The 18,761-nt window shown below is 41.1% G+C and overlaps 5 protein-coding genes across 6 annotated transcripts in view; 4 read left to right on the plus strand and 1 right to left on the minus strand.

The window, feature by feature from the left end:
- The first annotated feature begins 449 nt into the window (after positions 1-449).
- On the plus strand, positions 450-2,014 carry LOC134197203 (uncharacterized). The gene is made up of 3 exons (XM_062666480.1): positions 450-548; positions 767-1,321; positions 1,384-2,014. Exons 2-3 carry the CDS (start codon positions 770-772, stop codon positions 1,741-1,743), a joined length of 912 nt encoding a protein of 303 aa, XP_062522464.1. The 5' UTR covers positions 450-548; positions 767-769; the 3' UTR covers positions 1,744-2,014.
- A 1,170-nt stretch (positions 2,015-3,184) lies between these two features.
- On the plus strand, positions 3,185-6,880 carry LOC134197150 (glutathione S-transferase Mu 4-like). Its single transcript, XM_062666418.1, has 11 exons — positions 3,185-3,319; positions 3,428-3,494; positions 3,952-4,016; positions 5,116-5,163; positions 5,224-5,257; positions 5,311-5,360; positions 5,416-5,484; positions 5,685-5,780; positions 5,851-5,940; positions 6,562-6,582; positions 6,638-6,880. Exons 1-11 carry the CDS (start codon positions 3,284-3,286, stop codon positions 6,719-6,721), a joined length of 660 nt encoding a protein of 219 aa, XP_062522402.1. The 5' UTR covers positions 3,185-3,283; the 3' UTR covers positions 6,722-6,880.
- Positions 6,881-7,026: 146 nt separating this feature from the next.
- Positions 7,027-9,279, minus strand: LOC134197148 (uncharacterized). Of its 2 annotated transcripts, XM_062666417.1 has the most exons (9): positions 9,234-9,279; positions 8,457-8,969; positions 8,201-8,292; positions 8,071-8,136; positions 7,947-8,014; positions 7,730-7,859; positions 7,536-7,665; positions 7,394-7,476; positions 7,027-7,332 (listed from the first exon to the last, which is right to left on the minus strand). In XM_062666417.1, exons 2-9 carry the CDS (start codon positions 8,962-8,964, stop codon positions 7,309-7,311), a joined length of 1,101 nt encoding a protein of 366 aa, XP_062522401.1. In that variant the 5' UTR covers positions 8,965-8,969; positions 9,234-9,279; the 3' UTR covers positions 7,027-7,308. The 2 variants fall into 2 exon arrangements, with proteins under 2 accessions (XP_062522401.1, XP_062522400.1); XM_062666416.1 differs by lacking the exon at positions 9,234-9,279 and having other exon boundaries at positions 8,457-9,225.
- A 46-nt stretch (positions 9,280-9,325) lies between these two features.
- Positions 9,326-14,727, plus strand: LOC134197328 (ubiquitin-like protein 4A). Its single transcript, XM_062666623.1, has 4 exons — positions 9,326-9,404; positions 9,510-9,615; positions 12,954-13,201; positions 14,521-14,727. Exons 1-4 carry the CDS (start codon positions 9,357-9,359, stop codon positions 14,614-14,616), a joined length of 498 nt encoding a protein of 165 aa, XP_062522607.1. The 5' UTR covers positions 9,326-9,356; the 3' UTR covers positions 14,617-14,727.
- A 614-nt stretch (positions 14,728-15,341) lies between these two features.
- LOC134197818 (SLIT-ROBO Rho GTPase-activating protein 1-like) overlaps positions 15,342-18,761 on the plus strand; it is a 13,308-nt gene continuing 9,888 nt past the window's right edge. The window contains exons 1-4 of the mRNA XM_062667166.1: positions 15,342-15,475; positions 15,546-15,946; positions 17,577-17,738; positions 17,801-17,929. Of these exons, the coding sequence (XP_062523150.1) occupies positions 15,418-15,475; positions 15,546-15,946; positions 17,577-17,738; positions 17,801-17,929 (750 nt within the window). The 5' untranslated portion in view covers positions 15,342-15,417. The remainder of the gene's footprint in view (positions 15,476-15,545; positions 15,947-17,576; positions 17,739-17,800; positions 17,930-18,761) is intronic.

Raw genomic sequence — 18,761 nt, forward strand, 5'->3', positions numbered from 1 at the left:
ATTTAATAAATAATTTTATTAATTACAAATTTTGAGATAAATTAGAAGTCTGGTTATAATAGTACAAAATCATCAATCTGAAACTGGTGAGTGTTGCCAAATTGCTAATGTAAACATTATGCTAATATCTCAATTAGTTAGGGACTTGGAAATACAAATAATTACGGAAATACAAATAATTACGTCACGGTTTCTAGAAGCTTCCAACATTTGCGGAAATTAAAACGCAAAGGGTGTGCTAGAGGCTATATTATAACAATTATACGAGTAAAACTGTAGTCAATATTTTTTGTTTGTGCCACATAGTGTAGGGTCTGCACGTGAAACACGCATGTCGAGGTTTCTATATTTCGGGGAGTCCCCATCTTGCAACGTCACACCTGTTTGTCCAATCAGGGAGCGGCTAGTCAATTAGTCGTCTTCCACACCAATCGCAACAGAGTGATGTCATTGTCTCTACTACAAGAACTTCCCAACACACACCACAACTCATCTTCTCTTCATCACTGCGACACACCGAGTAGTAGTCTGAGAGCTGAAAACAAGCGGTGAGTATGAAAATCTGCAAGTGGGAGGTGCATTTGTTGACAAGTTTGAGCACGCGGCCTGCACAAACAGCAAATTTGTAGAACGCGTGACGCGTTTGTGCTTGCGTTGAAGCTTCGTCAGCATCTGCTTTTGTCATAAACTGATGGTTGAGCACATGCATGAGTGTGTATAGGTCTAGTTGTTGAGTGTTACGTCACTTTTTTGTGTTTGTTTGCAGGCCATGTGTGACTCAACTCTACAGCATGTGCTCTGCAGATTTCCTGACAGTGATCTGTTTCTTCGCGCTGACGTTTTGTCACGCACGCAGACAGAAATCACAGTGAAAAATCCGACGACGGGCGACGTCACTAGCTTCTCGTCCTCTAAAGCAGGAGACCTGCAGTTTGCTGCAAACAGTGTTGATGTGGTGTACGATGTCGTGCCTACTGGCAAACTCGTCAACATTGGCTGTCCTGTTCTCGTGCCTGCAGGATATGAGAATGATGTGGACGATGGTTGCTTTACTCAGTGTTACATTGTCGACAAGTTGTACAAACCTCTACGAGCTAAAGTTCGGTATTCGAATGGCACGACTGCTTGGATCGATAAAGAGAGCTTGCGAGTTATGCAGTCACCTTGGATCTATTGGGATTCGGGTGATTCAACTGATGTGTCAGTTAATAAGCTACTCGAACTGTTGCAAAGCAAGAAGACAAAACGAGCAGCAAAATTGAAGAAACCTGCGTACAAGAAAGGAGAGATCGTGCGTCTTCCTCATGGTGTTCTGAAGAAGGTAAAGCTCAACCGGGGGATGATGCAGCTATTGTATACTGACTATCAGTTGTTTTGCTTTAGTATAATGGAAAGCAGTGGCGTCGGCTCTGCATTCAGCCGGGATGCATGAAGGAAAGCCAACGAAAAGGCTTGTGTGCACTCCATCTTGGAGGCAGACCTCGTGCTAAGAAACCATTAGAACCAGCAAATACTCTAGAAGTACCATCGAGGTCAGACATCTTGTTCGACCTTATGGGGAGGAATGAAGCTGAGATATCTGCTGCCAACAGCTTGCTACAGATGCACCACAGTCCCATAACAACGTGTAAGCAAACAACGTTTATTTGGCCATGCCAGGGACTGTTCTCCGATTCTTTCATTTTCAACTACAAAGACATCCAGTTGCTGCCTCAGCGGATGCCAGCGATTGCAGCTGTTTGATGGCCTAGTCCTGCAACAAACTCTTATTAGAGTTAATGATTGAGATAAAAGTCTAACAGACTATAGGAACCATGTTGTATAATATTTTGTTGTTTTAGTGTGCAGTGTTGGTGCTTTGCACCATTTAGTATTACCTGAAGGTTCTTCATGTTTTGAGCAGAAGTTATATGCTTTGTACTTTCTGGTAATTTACATAAAATTGTGTTTTAATTAACACCTAAATGTATGATTTGCAGATGTTACCAATGATATGGATGCCTAACTTGCTATATGGAATGTTGTATTTGTATTGCATCTGCCCAGATTATTATAGCCACATAGTTTAGGTCAGGGAATGCTGGTGGGTCTTCCTTAATTAATAAGTCCCTCAAACAGTCCCATACCCATAGGTGGGTCTTCTTATCATCATAACAGGAACCGAAAGAGGAAAGAGAAAGTCAGATTATGTCTGAGGAATGCATTCTAATTATCAGGAAGTCTGACCTACACACATGCATGTTACACAATGTCATGTAACCGGAAGTAAATACCGGACGTACATGTACACCACAATCAATGAATGTGACATGTCAGTAATAGATGTACGTACATGTGTTTAGGATTGAACGAGAAATGACTATGAAAACTTCAATTTGCAGTAGTAGACCTAGTAAACCCTAATATAAATTAATTAAATTTATTAGACGCTTTCAAAGTACAGAAGCAATTGTTGTTGTTGTTATTATTGTTGTTTTTGTTGTTATTATTATTATTATTGTTGTTGTGTCGTTATGCCCCTCCATAATGGGCAAGTGGGGTCTTTACCCCCATCTGGGCGCCCACCAACCCAGCAGGTGAGCCCAGCGGGGTACATGTTTCCGTGTAGTCCATACGGCGATCAATGACTAGCCAATTCGATATAGATTGCAGGCATTACGGTGACCGCGTACTCGATACAGCACGCCTAGTGGATATTAACAACCACCAGGAAAGCACTGGACGTCATCGTCAACGGACCGTTCGCCAGACCACAGAAACTCCCCAACGACTGAAACGAGTCATAGTCTCATGGATAAAGCTAGAGAAACATGAGAAAGAAAGACAGACAAGTTTCACAATTTACTGTCGTCACTGGGGTTTGAACCCCCAGACCATGGAGTGGTAGCCATTGTCGCTGACCACTAAGCCACGGCGGTGACTATTATTATTGTTATTGTTGTTATTATTATTATTATTTATTACTGTTGTTGTTGTTATTGTTATTATTATTATTGTTATTGTTGTTATTATTATTACTGTTGTTGTTGTTATTATTATTGTTGTTGTTGCTGTTGTTGTTGTTGTTGTCAATGTTATTGTTATTGGTAATGCTGGTGCTGATGGTGTTGGTGCTGGTGTGGGTGAGAAAATTACCTGAACACGCCTACTCTCAAAATGCCTAATATCCCGAATGTTTTACTGCGCAATTCCACTGCGCAACTCCACTGCGCAACTCTAATTACGAGCAGAGACCACGTGGTTGCAAAGTCTAGAACGTTCCACAAGTTCTGAAGCCGACGAGATGCCCATCAAATTCGGTTACTGGAAGATCCGAGGGGTATCACACATGCAGTCACTTGCACTTGCATTTTCTCTAACTCAATTTCCTCATCGATATTCGTTAGTACTTCACAGTTTTTTTCATTTTTCTGTTTTTGTGTTTTAGTTGGCACAGCCAATTCGTCTTCTCTTGACATATACGGGAGAAGAGTTCGAGGATAGAAGATATGAAAGTGAATGATGTGGACTTTCACATTATTTCCTGTTTCCTTCATTAGCTACTCTATTAACCCTACCCTATTATTAAAACATTGAAACTGGGCGGAGCATGCTTTTGGCTATTAGACGTCATTATGTGACGTCATTATGTGACGTCATACCTAATTTAATATTGTTTAATTGTTAATTAATTATATAATTAATATTAATTTAAAATTATGGGCGTGGCCGTTATTGCTGCATTTTATTTCCGAGTGTTTTGTGTGTTTGCAGTGTTTTAGTACATACATGAAGTGCAATTAGCGTTATTAATATTTATGATTTTAGCGCACGTTATGATTTATAGTTTTTGGCATTTTTGATATCAACAGGCATTGTTGTGAGTTTTAGTTATCATTATTTGTTCTGTTGTCATCTTTGTGCATACATGTGGATCTGCTATTGTGTGGCAAACGTGAATAATTATTGTAGGAGGAGTTGATGATGTTGAGTGGTTTGAAAAAGACAGGAAGACACTGGGATTGGCATTTCCAAATGTAAGTGACATGGATATTAGAGGACGTGTTGCTATGTTGTGTGTGTGTGTGTGTGTGTGTGTGTGTGTGTGTATGTGTGTGTGTGTGTGTGTGTGTATGTGTGTGTGTGTGTGTGTGTGATGTGGTTAGAAGAGTGCGTTTGGAGAATGGAAACATCCGGGACCTTGTAGGGTTGCAGGTTCAAGTCACAGTGATGGTGAGCTATGGCATAATTTTCTTAGGCAATAAACTTACACACAATTGCTTCTCTTGACTCAAGAGTATAAATGAGTACCTGGTCATTGACTGGTGTGGCAAAGGCCTCCGACTGCAACAAAGTCCATCAGCCACTGGGTCCAGGTGAGACTTTGGGTGCCCACACCACAGTTGTCGTTGCAGTTGCTGCTTATGCGAGCACCTGGCCAGACTCCAGGAGATTGCTTAGCACGGTCCATAGCTCCTACTTAGTGCACAGGAACCCATCCATCTAGCTGGGGGCATTACTGTTTAACGGCACCTTTTTATCCATTTGCCATTTTTGTGTGTCACTGTGTGTGTGTGTGTGTGTGTGTGTGTGTGTGTGTGTGTGTGTGTGTGTGTGTGTGTGTGTGTGTGTGTGTGTGTGTGTGTGCGAGTAGTGGAAATGAATGTGTGTGCATGTGTGTGTGTGTGTGTGTGTGTGTGTGTGTGTGTGTGTGTGTGTGTGTGTGTGTGTGCGAGTAGTGGAAATGAATGTGTGTGTGCATGTATGTGTGCGCATGTGTGTGTGTGTGTGTGTGTGTGTGTGTGCATGCGCACGTGTGCATGCGTGCTTGCATGTGTGTGTGTGTGTGTGTGTGTGTGTGTGTGTGTGTGCATGTGCACGCACGCATGGTGTGTGTGTGCGTGCATGTGTGCATGCGTGCTTGCATGTGTGTGTGTGTGTGTGTGTGTGTGTGTGTGTGTGTGCATGTGCACGCACGCATGGTGTGTGTGTGCGTGCGTGTGTGCATGTGTGTATGTACGTGTGTGTGTGTGTGTGTATGTGTGCATGTGTGTGTACGTGTGCTTGTGTGTGTGTATGCATGCACGTGTGTGTGATCTAGAGTCATGAGCAGTTTAAGTGCAATTTTTTGTTTAGCTGCCATATCTGGTTGATGGTGATGTGAAAATTACTCAGAGCAATGCGGTGAGTCTCGTCCTTCTACACAACATGCATGTGGCTAACAAGTTTGTATTGAATTTCTAGATCTTGCGTTACGTCGGCAGGAAACACGATCTCTGTTTGTTACATCATTAAAAATTTAATATCAATTAGACCGGTTTATGTTTGTAGGTGGAAAGACGGCGAATGAACAAGTGCGAGTTGATATTAGTGAAAACCAGGTTTCCTATTTTGTTTTAGAATGTAGAAATGGGGAGTGTGATGCAGCTGTTGTAGGTGATGGACATGCGAAACGCATTTGTCGGACTTTGCTACAACAAAACGGGAGCAAGTACAGACAAATGGGTGAGACAACTTTACCGACAATCAGACAAACAGACACACAAACAGACAGAGACAAACATACAAACAGACAGACGCACAACAGACAGACAGACAAACAGATACACAGACAGACAGACACACAAACAGACACACAAACATACATTAATTAATTAGTTATGTGCAAATCAAAATTTTCTTTTTTATTGTTTGTTGTTGTTTAGGAGGAGCTCAAGGCTGCATACATTTCAAAACTGCCTGCTACACTCAAGTCATTCTCTGACTTTATTGGTGACCAAAAATGGCTTGCAGGAAACAATGTATTGTAGACTCATGTTGTGACTGCTTTTTGTGTTTATTTGTGATTTGTGTTGTGAACTGGTTGTGCAGCTGACGTTTCCCGATTTTCACTTCTATGAAATGCTCTCTCAACACTCGATCATCTTTCCTGGCTGTCTGGACGGCTTTCCAGCACTGCAGGTAGGTTGGAGTTTGGTAGAAGGAACATTGTCCAGAGTGTTAATTATGCCAACACAAACCATGTTTAAATGACAAAGAACAATGTCAGGTTCTAATATGCTAAACTGTGTGTGTGTGTGTGTGTGTGTGTGTGTGTGTGTGTGTGTGTGTGTGTGCAAGTGTGTGTGTGTGTGTGTGTGTGTGTGTGTGTGTGTGTGCGTGCGTGTGTGTGTGTGCAAGTGTGTGTGCAAGTGTGTGTGTGTGTGTGTGCAAGTGTGTGTGTGTGTCTGTCTGTGTGTCTGTCTGTGTGTGTCTGTGTGTGTCTGTGTGTGTGTGTGTGTGTGTGTGTGTGTGTGTGTGTGTGTGCAAGTGTGTGTCTGTGTGTGTCTGTGTGTGTGTGTCTGTGTGTGCGTGTGCAAGTGTGTGTGTGCGTGTGCAAGTGTGTGTCTGTGTGTGTGTGTGCGCATGCGCGCGCGTGCAATTGTGTGTGTGTGTGTGTGTGTGTGTGTGTGTGTGTGTGTGTGTGTGTGCACGCACGTGTAGTTCAACTGGCTACTACAAAGTTGTTACTACACACTCTGGACACTGTTTCAATATATTAATTCATGTAACTGACTGTCTCTAATTACCTTTACATTTCAGTCTTATGTAGCTCGTTTTGAGGTGAGTTTACCAATCTCTACTTAAATGTACTGCTAATGTTGTCCTTGTGATGTAGAAGTTGCCTGCTATTAAGGCATATAGAGCATCCTCATCCTTTCTTGAGCGACCAATCAACAACTCTGCTGCACGTCTCAAGTGAAAGTTTGATTGTGATGGACAGTGGCCACGTTTTGCTGCTTTGATTTCTGCATAGTTAGTACTAAGGTAATTGCATCTCTCAATCGCATTTGTATCAGCTGGGTTGGGTACAGTGAGTTAGACAGACAGATCTGGTTCTTCATAAGAAAGTGCAACAAGTGTGCACATGAAAAAACTTGTTTACAAGTGTCAAGCTTTTCTGCTGTTGATGATGTGTACAACATAGTAAAGTGTATGTGTGTACATGTGTGTGTGTGTGTGTGTGTGTGTGTGTGTGTGTGTGTGTGTGTGTGTGTGTGTGTGTGTGTGTGTGTACATGTGTGTGTGTGTGTGTGTGCATGTGTTCGTGCGTGTGTGTCTGTCTGTCTGTCTGTCTGTGTGCGTGACGAGAGCATGACCAAATACACAACCGCGTGACATGATCACTCAGATAATATACAATACGAGTCTAAGTCAGATATATTATCGTTATGGTAGACTATGCCTTCACAATGTACAGAGTCTCAAATGTTATGATGCCCACCAACAGTCACCCTCGCAACACAGCATGGCAGGCAAACAAGTAATACCGTCTGCTCTATTCTTCATCTAGTACGACATCGCTTGAGTAATCTACAAGACAAACACAATCACACACAACCATAAACCTGACGGCCACAGATGCACGAGTTACCTGAGTTGTAACACCATACTGAGTTGTGAAAATCGGAGTCGAAGCAGGAGGCTGTGTGCTTCCAGTATGATCTGCTATGAGCCCTACAACAAGCATTAGTGTGTACAGTCGGTTGCAATGAGCAAATAGTCAGTCAACTGACCAGTAGGAAATGCCTGTCCACTAGGTGTGTCTGCACCTCCTGACATCGTGCTGTGTTCATCTACTACGTCTTCCATGTCGTCTCCCAGTCCCATTTGTGATGGGTTTGAGCCTCGTTCGCCTCGCATGAACTGCAAGAAACGTATCGAATGAGGGGAATGAAACACAGAGGAGATATGGATTGTTGCAGCTTGCCTCTCGGTAATTTTGTAGGAAGACTCGTAGTGGCTCGATGTAATTGTCAAAGCCAAGAGTCTGCATGGCGTAGAGAATGTCGTCGCCGTTGATGGTTTTCCGTTTCTCTTGTTGACATCGTTCACTGGCTCTGAGTGAAGACAGATGTGTACAGATGTAGATAGACAAACAGGTGGACACACACACACACACACACACACACACAGTATCCACGTACTCGCTAGTGATAAAACTAATAAACTCCGACACACACTCCTGTACACATTCCTTTGCTTCTTTTGAGATCTAGCAAATAACTCGCATGAATGCAACACACTGGGCATCCACATTTCGTCACAAACCTTTCCACTCTTTGGAATATTTCTCTTCATGATTCGAGCCACATTGGCAATAGGAAGAAAGCGATCCTACATCAGAAACATTGTGTAGTGTAGCGAGACTGTTGTCAACCTTCATGTTATGTATCATCACCTGCTCTCTTAGCTCGCCTTCATAACGTCCATCACAGTCACCCTGGTCAGCACCTGGATCAAGTGCTGTAGCATCCGGATTCAAGCTGTCAACTAAAGTATACCAGTAAACCACACAACAATCAAAATCAAACAAGTTTCCATGCAATAATAAATAATTAATTATTTAATTGTAAAATAAATTGCCCTCGGAATCCTACAACATTGCGCAGCTATATGTGCGCGAAGCTCTGGGAAAGCGAGGGTAAAATGCCCACCTGATGTATCCGGCAGTATTTGATACGTTGAGGCACGCACTTGCTGCGTCGACTGTAGTGCATAATCCGAGTTGACGAGTGTTGTCAATGATCCATGCATGTGAGTCACCAGGCCGCTGTTTCCCACAAAGTCGTGCGTCTGCTGCACATCGCTCTGTTCCAAACCCGTCGCATCGATGGCTACAGGTACTCCAGACATAGCAACGCGACCTCCAACCAAACACCCTTGATCAGCTGTACCAACTTCCGGCGAGTCGAACTGCCCGGGTTGCGACATCGACTCCGCGCCTGACAGAGCCGCGTCGATTCCGCTCGGGTCAAATCCATCGCGCGCGGCTCCGTCGTACAAGTCCGCGCCATCCGCGTGTTCTCTCAGCCCGGTCACATCCGAGTCATGCGTCGGCGCCATCAATTCTGAGTGCACACCGTACGCTTGTGGAGACCTATCCTCACCACCCAGTTCGTTATCCGGCGAATGTGCGCGAGCGCCACCATGAACCGAATCCATTTCGCCTGAAAAACAAGCCGCAAGCGCAGCAAACACCGCAAATCCATCACATCCCTCTCTTTCATTCACCACAAACTCTAATTCGCAAGCGATAAACAAGACGAGAAGACAAAATCGCAGTTTATAGCGCATAGAGAAGCGACCATGCGACCGGGCGTGAATCGCTCGCTTTGTGAACGAATTGTGAAGACTTTCGTGCGTTTTGATCACTTCTCGAGCTGTAGCGAGTGTCTGTTGGTGTCAGTGCTAATTGAAATTTGTGCGCTTACCTCGAGCGTGTTGGTTGGTCGAAAGTCGTCGTCCGATGAGCCAACCGCCAACCGCCGTCAGTAAAGCAATGAGACCCTACGTCACAGCATACGGGATATTAATTGCGATTTGTCTGGTGCGTCATGCGCGTGTTTGTCAAGCAGTTGAGAGGAGGGGAAGGTCTGTGTGAGGTAGGGAAAGCGTGAGAGTCTACAGCAACTGTTTTTCCATGTTTTGTGATAATTGTTATAAATTGTATAATTTATTTATTTATTTATTTATTTATTTATTTATAGGTTCGTGAAGACAGCAACGTTGCTGACCTCAAATTTTCTATTGAGAAAGAAATGGGTGTCGCTGTGGGTGACCAGAGACTCGTTTTCAAAGGAAAAATATTGCAAGGTGACGTCACTAGTAAACAGAAATAAATAAATAAATAAAAATTAATTAATTAATTAATTAATAAAAATAAATAAATATAAATATAAATAAATAAATAAATAAATATAAAATAAATATAAAATAAATAAATATAAAATAAATATAAAATAAATAAATTAACTAATTAATAAAAATAAATAAATATAAATAAATAAATAAATAAATAAATATAAAATAAATATAAAATTAATTAATTAATTAATTAATAAAAATAAATAAAATTGTCTCGTCAAACCGATGGCGAGACGCACCGGAAAGATGAGCAGCAGTGGTTACCTATCTCAGACAATGAGGTCACATCGTGTCTCAAAAGGATGGGGAACTGGAAGTCTCCTGGTCCAGACAAGGTTTATGGTTTCTGGGTCAAGCGTATCACGTGTCTTCACACTGATCTGACTCGTAACTACAACCTGCTGGTTCAGAATCCAGACTCTGTACCCGACTGGTTGTCTCAAGGAATAACTACTCTGATTCCTAAGAATGACAAGACTGACCAGGCCAAAAATTACCGGTCTATCACGTGTCTGTCTGTCTTCTATAAGACCCTCACCTCAGTAATCAGGCAGAGGATTGCAGGGCATTTGGATCAGAGAAACCTCATGGCTCCGGAGCAGAAGGGTTGTCGACAGGGATCTTTTGGTGCAAAGGATCAGCTGTTGATCAACAAGCTGCTTACCGAAGACTGTAAGACCAGGCACAAGAGCTTGATCATGGCTTGGGTGTACTATCAGAAAGCCTATGACAGCGTGCCACACAGTTGGTTGCTCCAATGCCTTCAGCTGCATAAGATCAGTCCAGTCTTGTGCGGGTTCCTGTCACGTGTGATGAAGAGTTGGAGGACATCGATGGTGCTTTCTTGTGGGAATAGTACTATCAAGACAAGGCTTATGCAGATCAGGAGGGGTATTTTCCAAGGTGACTCACTTTCTCCACTTCTCTTCTGTATGGCTCTCAATCCTCTGAGCAAGGAGCTGAACAGAACCGGTTACGGCTACCGGGTGACCACTGGGCATGGTGAGACTGCCAAACGTCAGCTCATCAGTCATCTACTTTACATGGATGATCTGAAGCTGTATGGCAGAAACTCTGATCAGTTGGATGGGTTGTTGCACACGGTTCGTACCTTCTCTGATGACATCCAGATGAAGTTTGGTCTGGACAAATGTGCTGTTGCACACTTTGTCAACGGCAGGCTATCTGGACACAACTCTGGAGTGACGGTAGGAAAAACGGACACCATCAAGTGTCTGGAACCGGGTCAAGTCTACAAGTACTTGGGTGTAGATGAGAGTAACGGTATCCAGCACAGCATGATGCGGGAGAGACTCCATCGTGAGTACTTCCGCAGAGTGAAGTTGGTTCTCCGGACTGAGTTGTATGGTCGGAGCAAGATTCTAGCCATCAATGGGTTTGCACTACCGGTTCTCACTTACGGTTTTGGCGTCATTCATTGGGGGTGCACGGACCTGCAGCGGCTCGATCGACGGACCAGAAGCTCCTCTCTATGCACGGTGTCCACCATCCTGCTGCAGACGTTGACCGACTGTACGCTCCTTGCAGTGATGGGGGTAGGGGGTTACAACAGATTGAGTTGACATATCAATCTTGTACTGTGATGCTGAACTGTTACCTTGCTGACAGTTCTGATCCTTTCATGCAGATGATACGGGAGTGTGACTCTGGAAAATCTTCACACTCGATCAAGTGCATGGCTTGTCGGTTTACTGCACAGCTGCGAAGGAGTCTTGCTTCGGACGACAAGTCGCAGAGCTTACACAGGAATGCATCCATCTCGGTTGAAGGTGGCTTCGAGCAAGCACCTGAAACAGATGCGAGACATTACTGTACGTGTTGCAGTTCTCTTCGTGTGCGGTCCTGGAGCGGGAAGCCTATGCACGGGCAGTATCGTCGTCTAACTGAGCAACCGCCTGTGGACATGAAAGAGACCTACGGATGGCTAAAGGCAGCGAATCTTCCTGCTGCAACTGAGGGACTGGTTGTTGCTGCTCAAGACCAAGCTCTTCGGACTCGGTACTAGGAGCGCAAGATTCTACATCGTGATGTCAGTCCTACTTGCCGCATGTGCAGTGTAGGCCTGGAAACAGTCGACCACATTGTGGCAGGCTGTAGTGCTTTGGCACCGACGGACTACACTGATCGACACAATCAGGTGGCATCCATCATTCACTGGGACGTTTGTCGCCGTTTTGGGGTTCCAGTGGAGAGCAGATGGTACCGGCATCATCCTGATAGGCTTGTGGAGACGGATGACATTACTATGATGTGAGATACCACCATCCCCACTGCCAGGAAGATCAAAGCCAATCGTCCAGACATCTGTCTCAGAAATAGGAAGACAAACATTTGTCTTCTTATTGATATCAGCTGTCCTGCTGATGGCAACATTGGCAAGAAACATGCTGAGAAGTTGGCGAAGTACAGCGACTTGCGAGTGGAGATAAGCCGCATGTGGCATTGTCGAACACTGGTGGTTCCGGTGGTCTTGGGAGCTTTGGGCACAGTGCACGCAGGTATTGCACGGTGGCTGGACATTATTCCAGGTCATCACAACCTGCAGCACTTACAGAAAACAGTGCTTCTGGGATCTACTCGGATCCTTCGTAAAGTCATGTCTTCTTTCTAGACAGCCGTGATGGTCTAAGTACTTCTGAAGCAGGGTTTGCTTCTGGTACTTGTAATAGACTTTACAAACCAGACTGATCTGGTTGAGCACGCCAATGAATATAAATAAATAAATTAATTAATTAATAAAAATAAATAAATATAAATAAATAAATTAATTAATTAATAAAAATAAATAAATATAAAAATAAATAAATATATTGGGACACTGTGTAATATCAAATAAAAATAGATATTTACAAATAATAAACAAAGTAAATAAATAAACAAACAAAATTTTTTATGTTTTATATTCAATAATAAGCAAAATATTACATATATAGCTAGATAAACAAATAGATATTTACAAATAATAAATAAATAAATAAACAAACAAAGTTTTTATTTTTTATTTTATGTTTTATATCAATAATAAACAAAATAATAAATATATTGATAAATAAACAAATAAATATTTACAAATAATAAATAAGTAAATAAACAAAGTTTTTATTTTTATTTTTTATTTTTTATATCAATAATAAACAAATAGATAATAAATATATAGATAAATAAACAAATAGATAAATATTGTGTGCACGTAAGTGTCACATATAATTAATTAATGCATTTGGTATTAATTATTATTTGATATTATTTTTGGTATTTTTCTTCAGGCTCGTTGCCTTTGTCTCAGTATGGTTTATCTGATGGGAGTAAAGTTCATTTGACATCTAAGACTCGTGCACCTTTAGTCTGTCGTCCTGATTCTGGTGTACAGACTGCTGGTCTTGAGCAACACACGGATTTGAAATCAAAAGAATGTGATGTGGCTGCAGTCGATCACATGACCTGTTTGAGGACGTTTTTATTGAAATATTTTAACTCAGAAGATGCAGACAAAGTTGTTCAGAGATTCAGAGAGGTTTGTGTTCGTTCGATGTTTGTATGTGTTATATGTACATCTAGTCTGTTGGTGTTTGTTAGTGAAGACTTGTGTGCATGCTTGTATGTGTATTTGTATGTTTATTAGTTTGTTTGTGTGTTTGTTTGTGTGTTTGTTTGTGTATTTGTTTATGTGTTTGTTTGTGTTTGTTTGTGTGTTTGTATGTTTGTTTGTGTGTTTGTTTGTATGTTTGTTTGTGTGTTTGTATGTTTGTTTGTGTGTTTGTTTGTGTGTTTGTATGTTTGTTTGTGTGTTTGTTTGTATGTTTGTTTGTGTGTTTGCTTATGTTTGTTTGTGTATTTGTGTGTTTGTTTGTGTGTTTGTTTGTGTGTTTGTGTGTTTGTTTGTGTGTTTGTTTGTGTGTTTGTGTGTTTGTTTGTGTGTTTGTGTGTTTGTTTGTGTGTTTGTTGTGTGTTTGTTTGTGTGTTTGTGTGTTTGTTTGTGTGTTTGTTGTGTGTTTGTTTGTGTGTTTGTTTGTGTGTTTGTTTGTGGTTTTTGTGTGTTTGTTTGTGTGTTTGTTGTGTATTTGTTTGTGTGTTTGTTTGTGTGTTTGTTTATGTGTTTGTTGTGTATTTGTTTGTTTGTGTGTTTGTTTGTGTGTTTGTTTATATACATACAAATCTACCGTTTGCTACATAAACTATGTTTTTATTGCACAATATGATATGAACCAGAGGCATAACTAAACATGAGGCAACTGTTTTAGTTGAAAATTGAGTGTAGCAGTTAAATTTTTTCAATTGGGTGTGCCCATAAAATTTTGACTTGCTTATCTGCAATGCAGCAGGCTTCAAGATTAAGAAAGAGAACATAAATTGTAGACTTGGTCAGTTGTATTGTTGTTATAGTTGGTTGGTTACTGGTCACGTGAAAGCAGCACTTTCCATGTTGATATTAACAAACTGCTTGAGTAAAACTTTAGTGCTAGTTATGCCCTTGTAAACTATTGTATGTATCTTCTTGGTGATGACAGTGCTGTTGCGTGTTTTGATGTTTGCAGAGTTACTGTCTTTGTATATAATGCAACTACCTAGATTCATTGCCCGGTTAATTAATTAAATGATTAATTACATAGATAATGTGTGCAGAATTTGTTTGCTTCATTGTTTCGTTGTCTGTGGGGTTTGTGTCTCGGTGCTTGTTACTCGAGGCATGAAACGCTAGAGTACAGTAACGCAGGTCAGTCACGTGATGTACGAGCGTACGACTTGCTCTGTTTCCTTCATAACACGTGACCAAATAAATAAATAATTATATTCGTTGTCTGTGTGTGCCTGATTGTGTATATTGTGTTATAGGAGATACGACAGAGAGTAGCTGCAATGAACTTGGACAATATTGAACGATTAGCAACCAAGAGAATGGCTTCCATGCAGACGAGGGAAGAAACCTAAATTGTCTGTGGCCGCTAGAATGTAATGATTAGTGACTGTTTTCTATTGTATTGTTATGACTTTCTACTAGAGTGTGTAGGAAATAAATACAAACAGCTGATTGTCATGTGATTTCTACTTCACGTGCAGTTACGTTTCTTAGAACTCTGTAGATCAACTTTCGGTATTGAGATGTGCAGGGCCCCAGGCGGTTGTTATTTCACTTTCTAGGAAGAAATCCCAGGATTGTACGTAACTATGGCAGACTTAACAAGATGACAAAATGTTTTGAAATTTGATTATGTTGACAACAACCGAGTGACACTTTTGTTCACCATTTGAGCTCTAGATTTGTACAAGTTTTATATTAATTTAGTTTGGGTATTAATTAATTATTATTACTAAAATTTATATTTTAAATTAATTAAATTTAAGTAGGTTTTTAAGGATTACTCATAATTGTAGCAATAAATATAATTAAAATAATTAAAATTTATTATTTATTTAATTAATTTAATGAGAATAATAATTTATTTTTATCATACCACAGCTAATTAATTAATTGTTACTATGGCTGCAATCTAATAAAAATATTTTTAAAAATCTAATTGTTACTACTACGTGTCTAGTTGTCTGAAACACTTAGTATCACGTGTGCAAGTGTAATAGTGATTACAGCGTAAATACAACCTAATCCCGGAAGTTCAAGTGATGTCGATCGATTTCCAAATCCCGGATAACCAACTTCCCGTATAACCCAGAAAGAAAAATAGAGCTCGATTCCTCAGCAGTTGTCTAGATCTCGCCGATCCGGTCGCCATCATGAGTGCACCATCGAACCCGCGAAAAGACCTATCCGATCTGGAAGGACAAACAACGAGTTAGTTGCCCGTTTTGAGCGTCACGTCACTCGATCGTTTTCATCTTCTCTTCTTATCGCTTTTCTACAGAACTAAGACGCCAGTTCACGGAGCAGTCGGCTTTTCTAGACGCCCGACTGGCAACGAAGCTAGACATGATGTCGGATCTCAACGAATTCTTCAAGAAACGATCAGAAATCGAGGCAACGTATGCGGCCAGTCTCGAGCGTCTGGCGAGGGGTATGAGCTCTAAGCGATCACAGACGCAGAAGAGGGAGCCGACGACGACAGTCGAGATGTTCATGACGCTTCTGAACGAGACGAAAGCGTTCGGACGGGAACGGCATTTGCTGAGCGAGAGAATTGGCAGTGAGTTCGCGCAGCGGCTTGATTCGCTGAGCAAGGACGCTCAGTTCATTCAACGACGAGTGAAGGAGATCACACAGATGTCACATGATGATCTCAGTTGTTCGTACAAAGATCTGGTGGAGGTAGGCAACGGGCTTTATGACGTCATAATGTTGGTTTTATTAATTAAAAGGCGGTGACGTCAGAGTGTTTGGTTACTACTAGTGTAGCAATATTTTGTGACGTCATAAGTAATGATGTGTACGGTAGTGTAACATAAAGTTGGTTTTTTAATTTTTTAATAAATTTTGATAATTAATATTAACAAAAAATAAAAAATAATTTATTTCATGTTTATGTTAATATTTTAACCATAACAAAGACTGTTTGGATTCATGTGGACAAAAGCAGTCGATTGTGCACATTTCATCTCCCACTCATTACTTGAGGGTGTGGGTTATACCCAACAACAGCACAGATGGAGAGATAATCCAATCAATATTATGCCACATATTTATTTTTAGAAATATATGTGTGTGTATATATATATATATATATATATATATATATATATGTATGTATGTATGTACACACACACACACACACACACACACACACACACACACACACACACACACACACACACACACACACACACACACATGTATATATATACATGTAATTTTTAATCTTTTTGATCTATAATTTTTGTCTTTCTCATTTAGAGTGCAATAGAATACATTAATTTCAGACATTGATAACAATATCTGGTAGCAATTTCAGACGATCTGCTCAGTGTATTGTCTGATACTGACTGACCTTGTGTTTACGACGGGCGATCAGAGTCTTTACTCCATCTGGGTGCTTGCCAACCCAAACCCAGCAGGTTCCATGTTTCTGTTCACTTCTTTATGGTGCAATGACTAGAGATATTGATATCAAATTGTGGTCATTATGGTAACCAGGAACTCTGGAACAGGATGCGTAGTGGATAAAGGGTAACCAGGAAAACATTAGATCGCCATCCTCAAATGAATTACTCACCAGATCATGAAACTTCCTAATTACTTTCAGCCATGAGCTGTAGATAAGAAACGGGAGTTGTAGAGTCACGTGACTTAGCATATTATATTATTATTAATATATTAGTCTTAATGTTGTTGATCTTGTCAGCATGTGAATGGCAAAGCTGCTGTGTAATGTGGAGTAGAGGCTTTTGGGTGTTAGTTGAGATGAGGTAATGAATGGGAGGAGAGAAGGAGATTAGGGGGAGGAACTTGAAAGGGTAGAGCACTTGTTGTGTTTTGTGGCATCTTGTGTATGTGAGGCAGGATGGTAGGTCTATTGTGTTGGGTGTTATGTGGTAATGAGTAGATTCTTGAGGAGATGATATTTGGTTTAGAGGTGGAAGTTACAGTAGTTGGATGTTAAGCAGTTATATTAAAGACATGTATGGCTTGTTCAGGTGTGTGTGTGTGTGTGTGTGTGTGTGTGTGTGTGTGTGTGTGTGTGTGTGTGTGTGTACATGTTTGTGTCTGTCTGTATGTATGTATGTATGTATGTCTATCTGTTTGTCTGTCTGTCTGTTTGTCAGTCTGTGTGTCTGTCTGTTTGTCTGTCTATCTGTCATCTGTTTGTCTGTCTATCTGTTTTCTGTCTGTCTGTTTGTCAGTTTGCCTGTCTGTCTGTTTGTCAGTTTGTCTGTCTGTCTCTCTGTCTCTCTGTCTGTTTGTTTATTGTGTATTATGCTAACACTCCATATCTCCTCTTCAGCACTTGAAATTCTATCAAGCAACTTGCCAGCAAACAGCTGGTGCTGAAGTGAAGCTACAGAAAACAACACAGAAGGGCAAGTTACTCCGACCAGACAACATACATACACTAAGAGCAAGTATCAGGAAAAAGGTGAAAGAGCAGACGGACAGGGAGGAGAAGGTGTGTTGTACATGTTGCTGTTTTTTCTTGTTTTATTGTGGTTTCGTGTTGTTTTTGTGTAGGCAACTGAGTTGGCAAGAAAGATGAGAGGAAAAAGGACGTCTGTGAGGAACAAATACTTGTCAATGATTGGAGCAACTAACACAGTCACACAACGACATTTTAATGTTGTGATGATGGAGATATTGGAGGTGAGTAGGAGGGTTAAGAGTGGACAAACAGACAGATGGATGGACAGACAGATAGACATGCAGACAGACAGGCAGACACACAGACAGACAAAAAGACAGACAGAGAATCCAACTTGGATTTTACTCAAGACAGATGTGAAAAATGCATTCAACTCAACCAAACGATCTCATCTGTTAGAAGAAATGTCTCACAATTTCCTGACTTGTTCTCCCATGTGACTCAAATGTATTCATCATCAAGTCCTTTGGTTTACTTGCAAGGAGATCATACTGTTGTTTTATCAGAAGAAGAAGGAGTGCATCAGGGAGACCCTTTAGGCCCAGTCCTTTTCTCTGCTGTTATTCATCCGTTGCTATCTAAACTACCAGAGAAAATATCCTGCCATCACACTGCTAACGTATCTCGATTATGTATTTGCAGTAGGAGAACCAACATTGGTGTTGTCATTTGTGGAAGAATTTAAATCGTCGTTCAAGTCAATTGGTTTACAAGTAGCAGAACACAAGTGTCCAATTTACTCTCCCTCACCATTGGTTTGTCTGTCATTATCAAGTTCTCCCCACATTTCTGTTTTATCTGAAGGAATGGAAGTTTTAGGCATACCAATTGGATCAGATAAGTTTGTGGCTGATGCAACCTTACAAATGGCAGAAAGGGGGAAAGATCTGTGTGACAAACTGATTGGTTTTACTGATTTGCAGAGTTCCATGCTTCTACTAAGACACTGTCATGTGGGTCATCTTCACCATTTAGCTCGATCAATACGACCAAGCAGTTTATCTCATGCAGCTTCACTACACAATGGCTTGACTAGAAAACTTTCTACAGTCT

The sequence above is a fragment of the Corticium candelabrum genome, chromosome 22 (genome assembly GCF_963422355.1).
Source record: "Corticium candelabrum chromosome 22, ooCorCand1.1, whole genome shotgun sequence".
NCBI classification, from domain to species: domain Eukaryota; kingdom Metazoa; phylum Porifera; class Homoscleromorpha; order Homosclerophorida; family Plakinidae; genus Corticium; species Corticium candelabrum.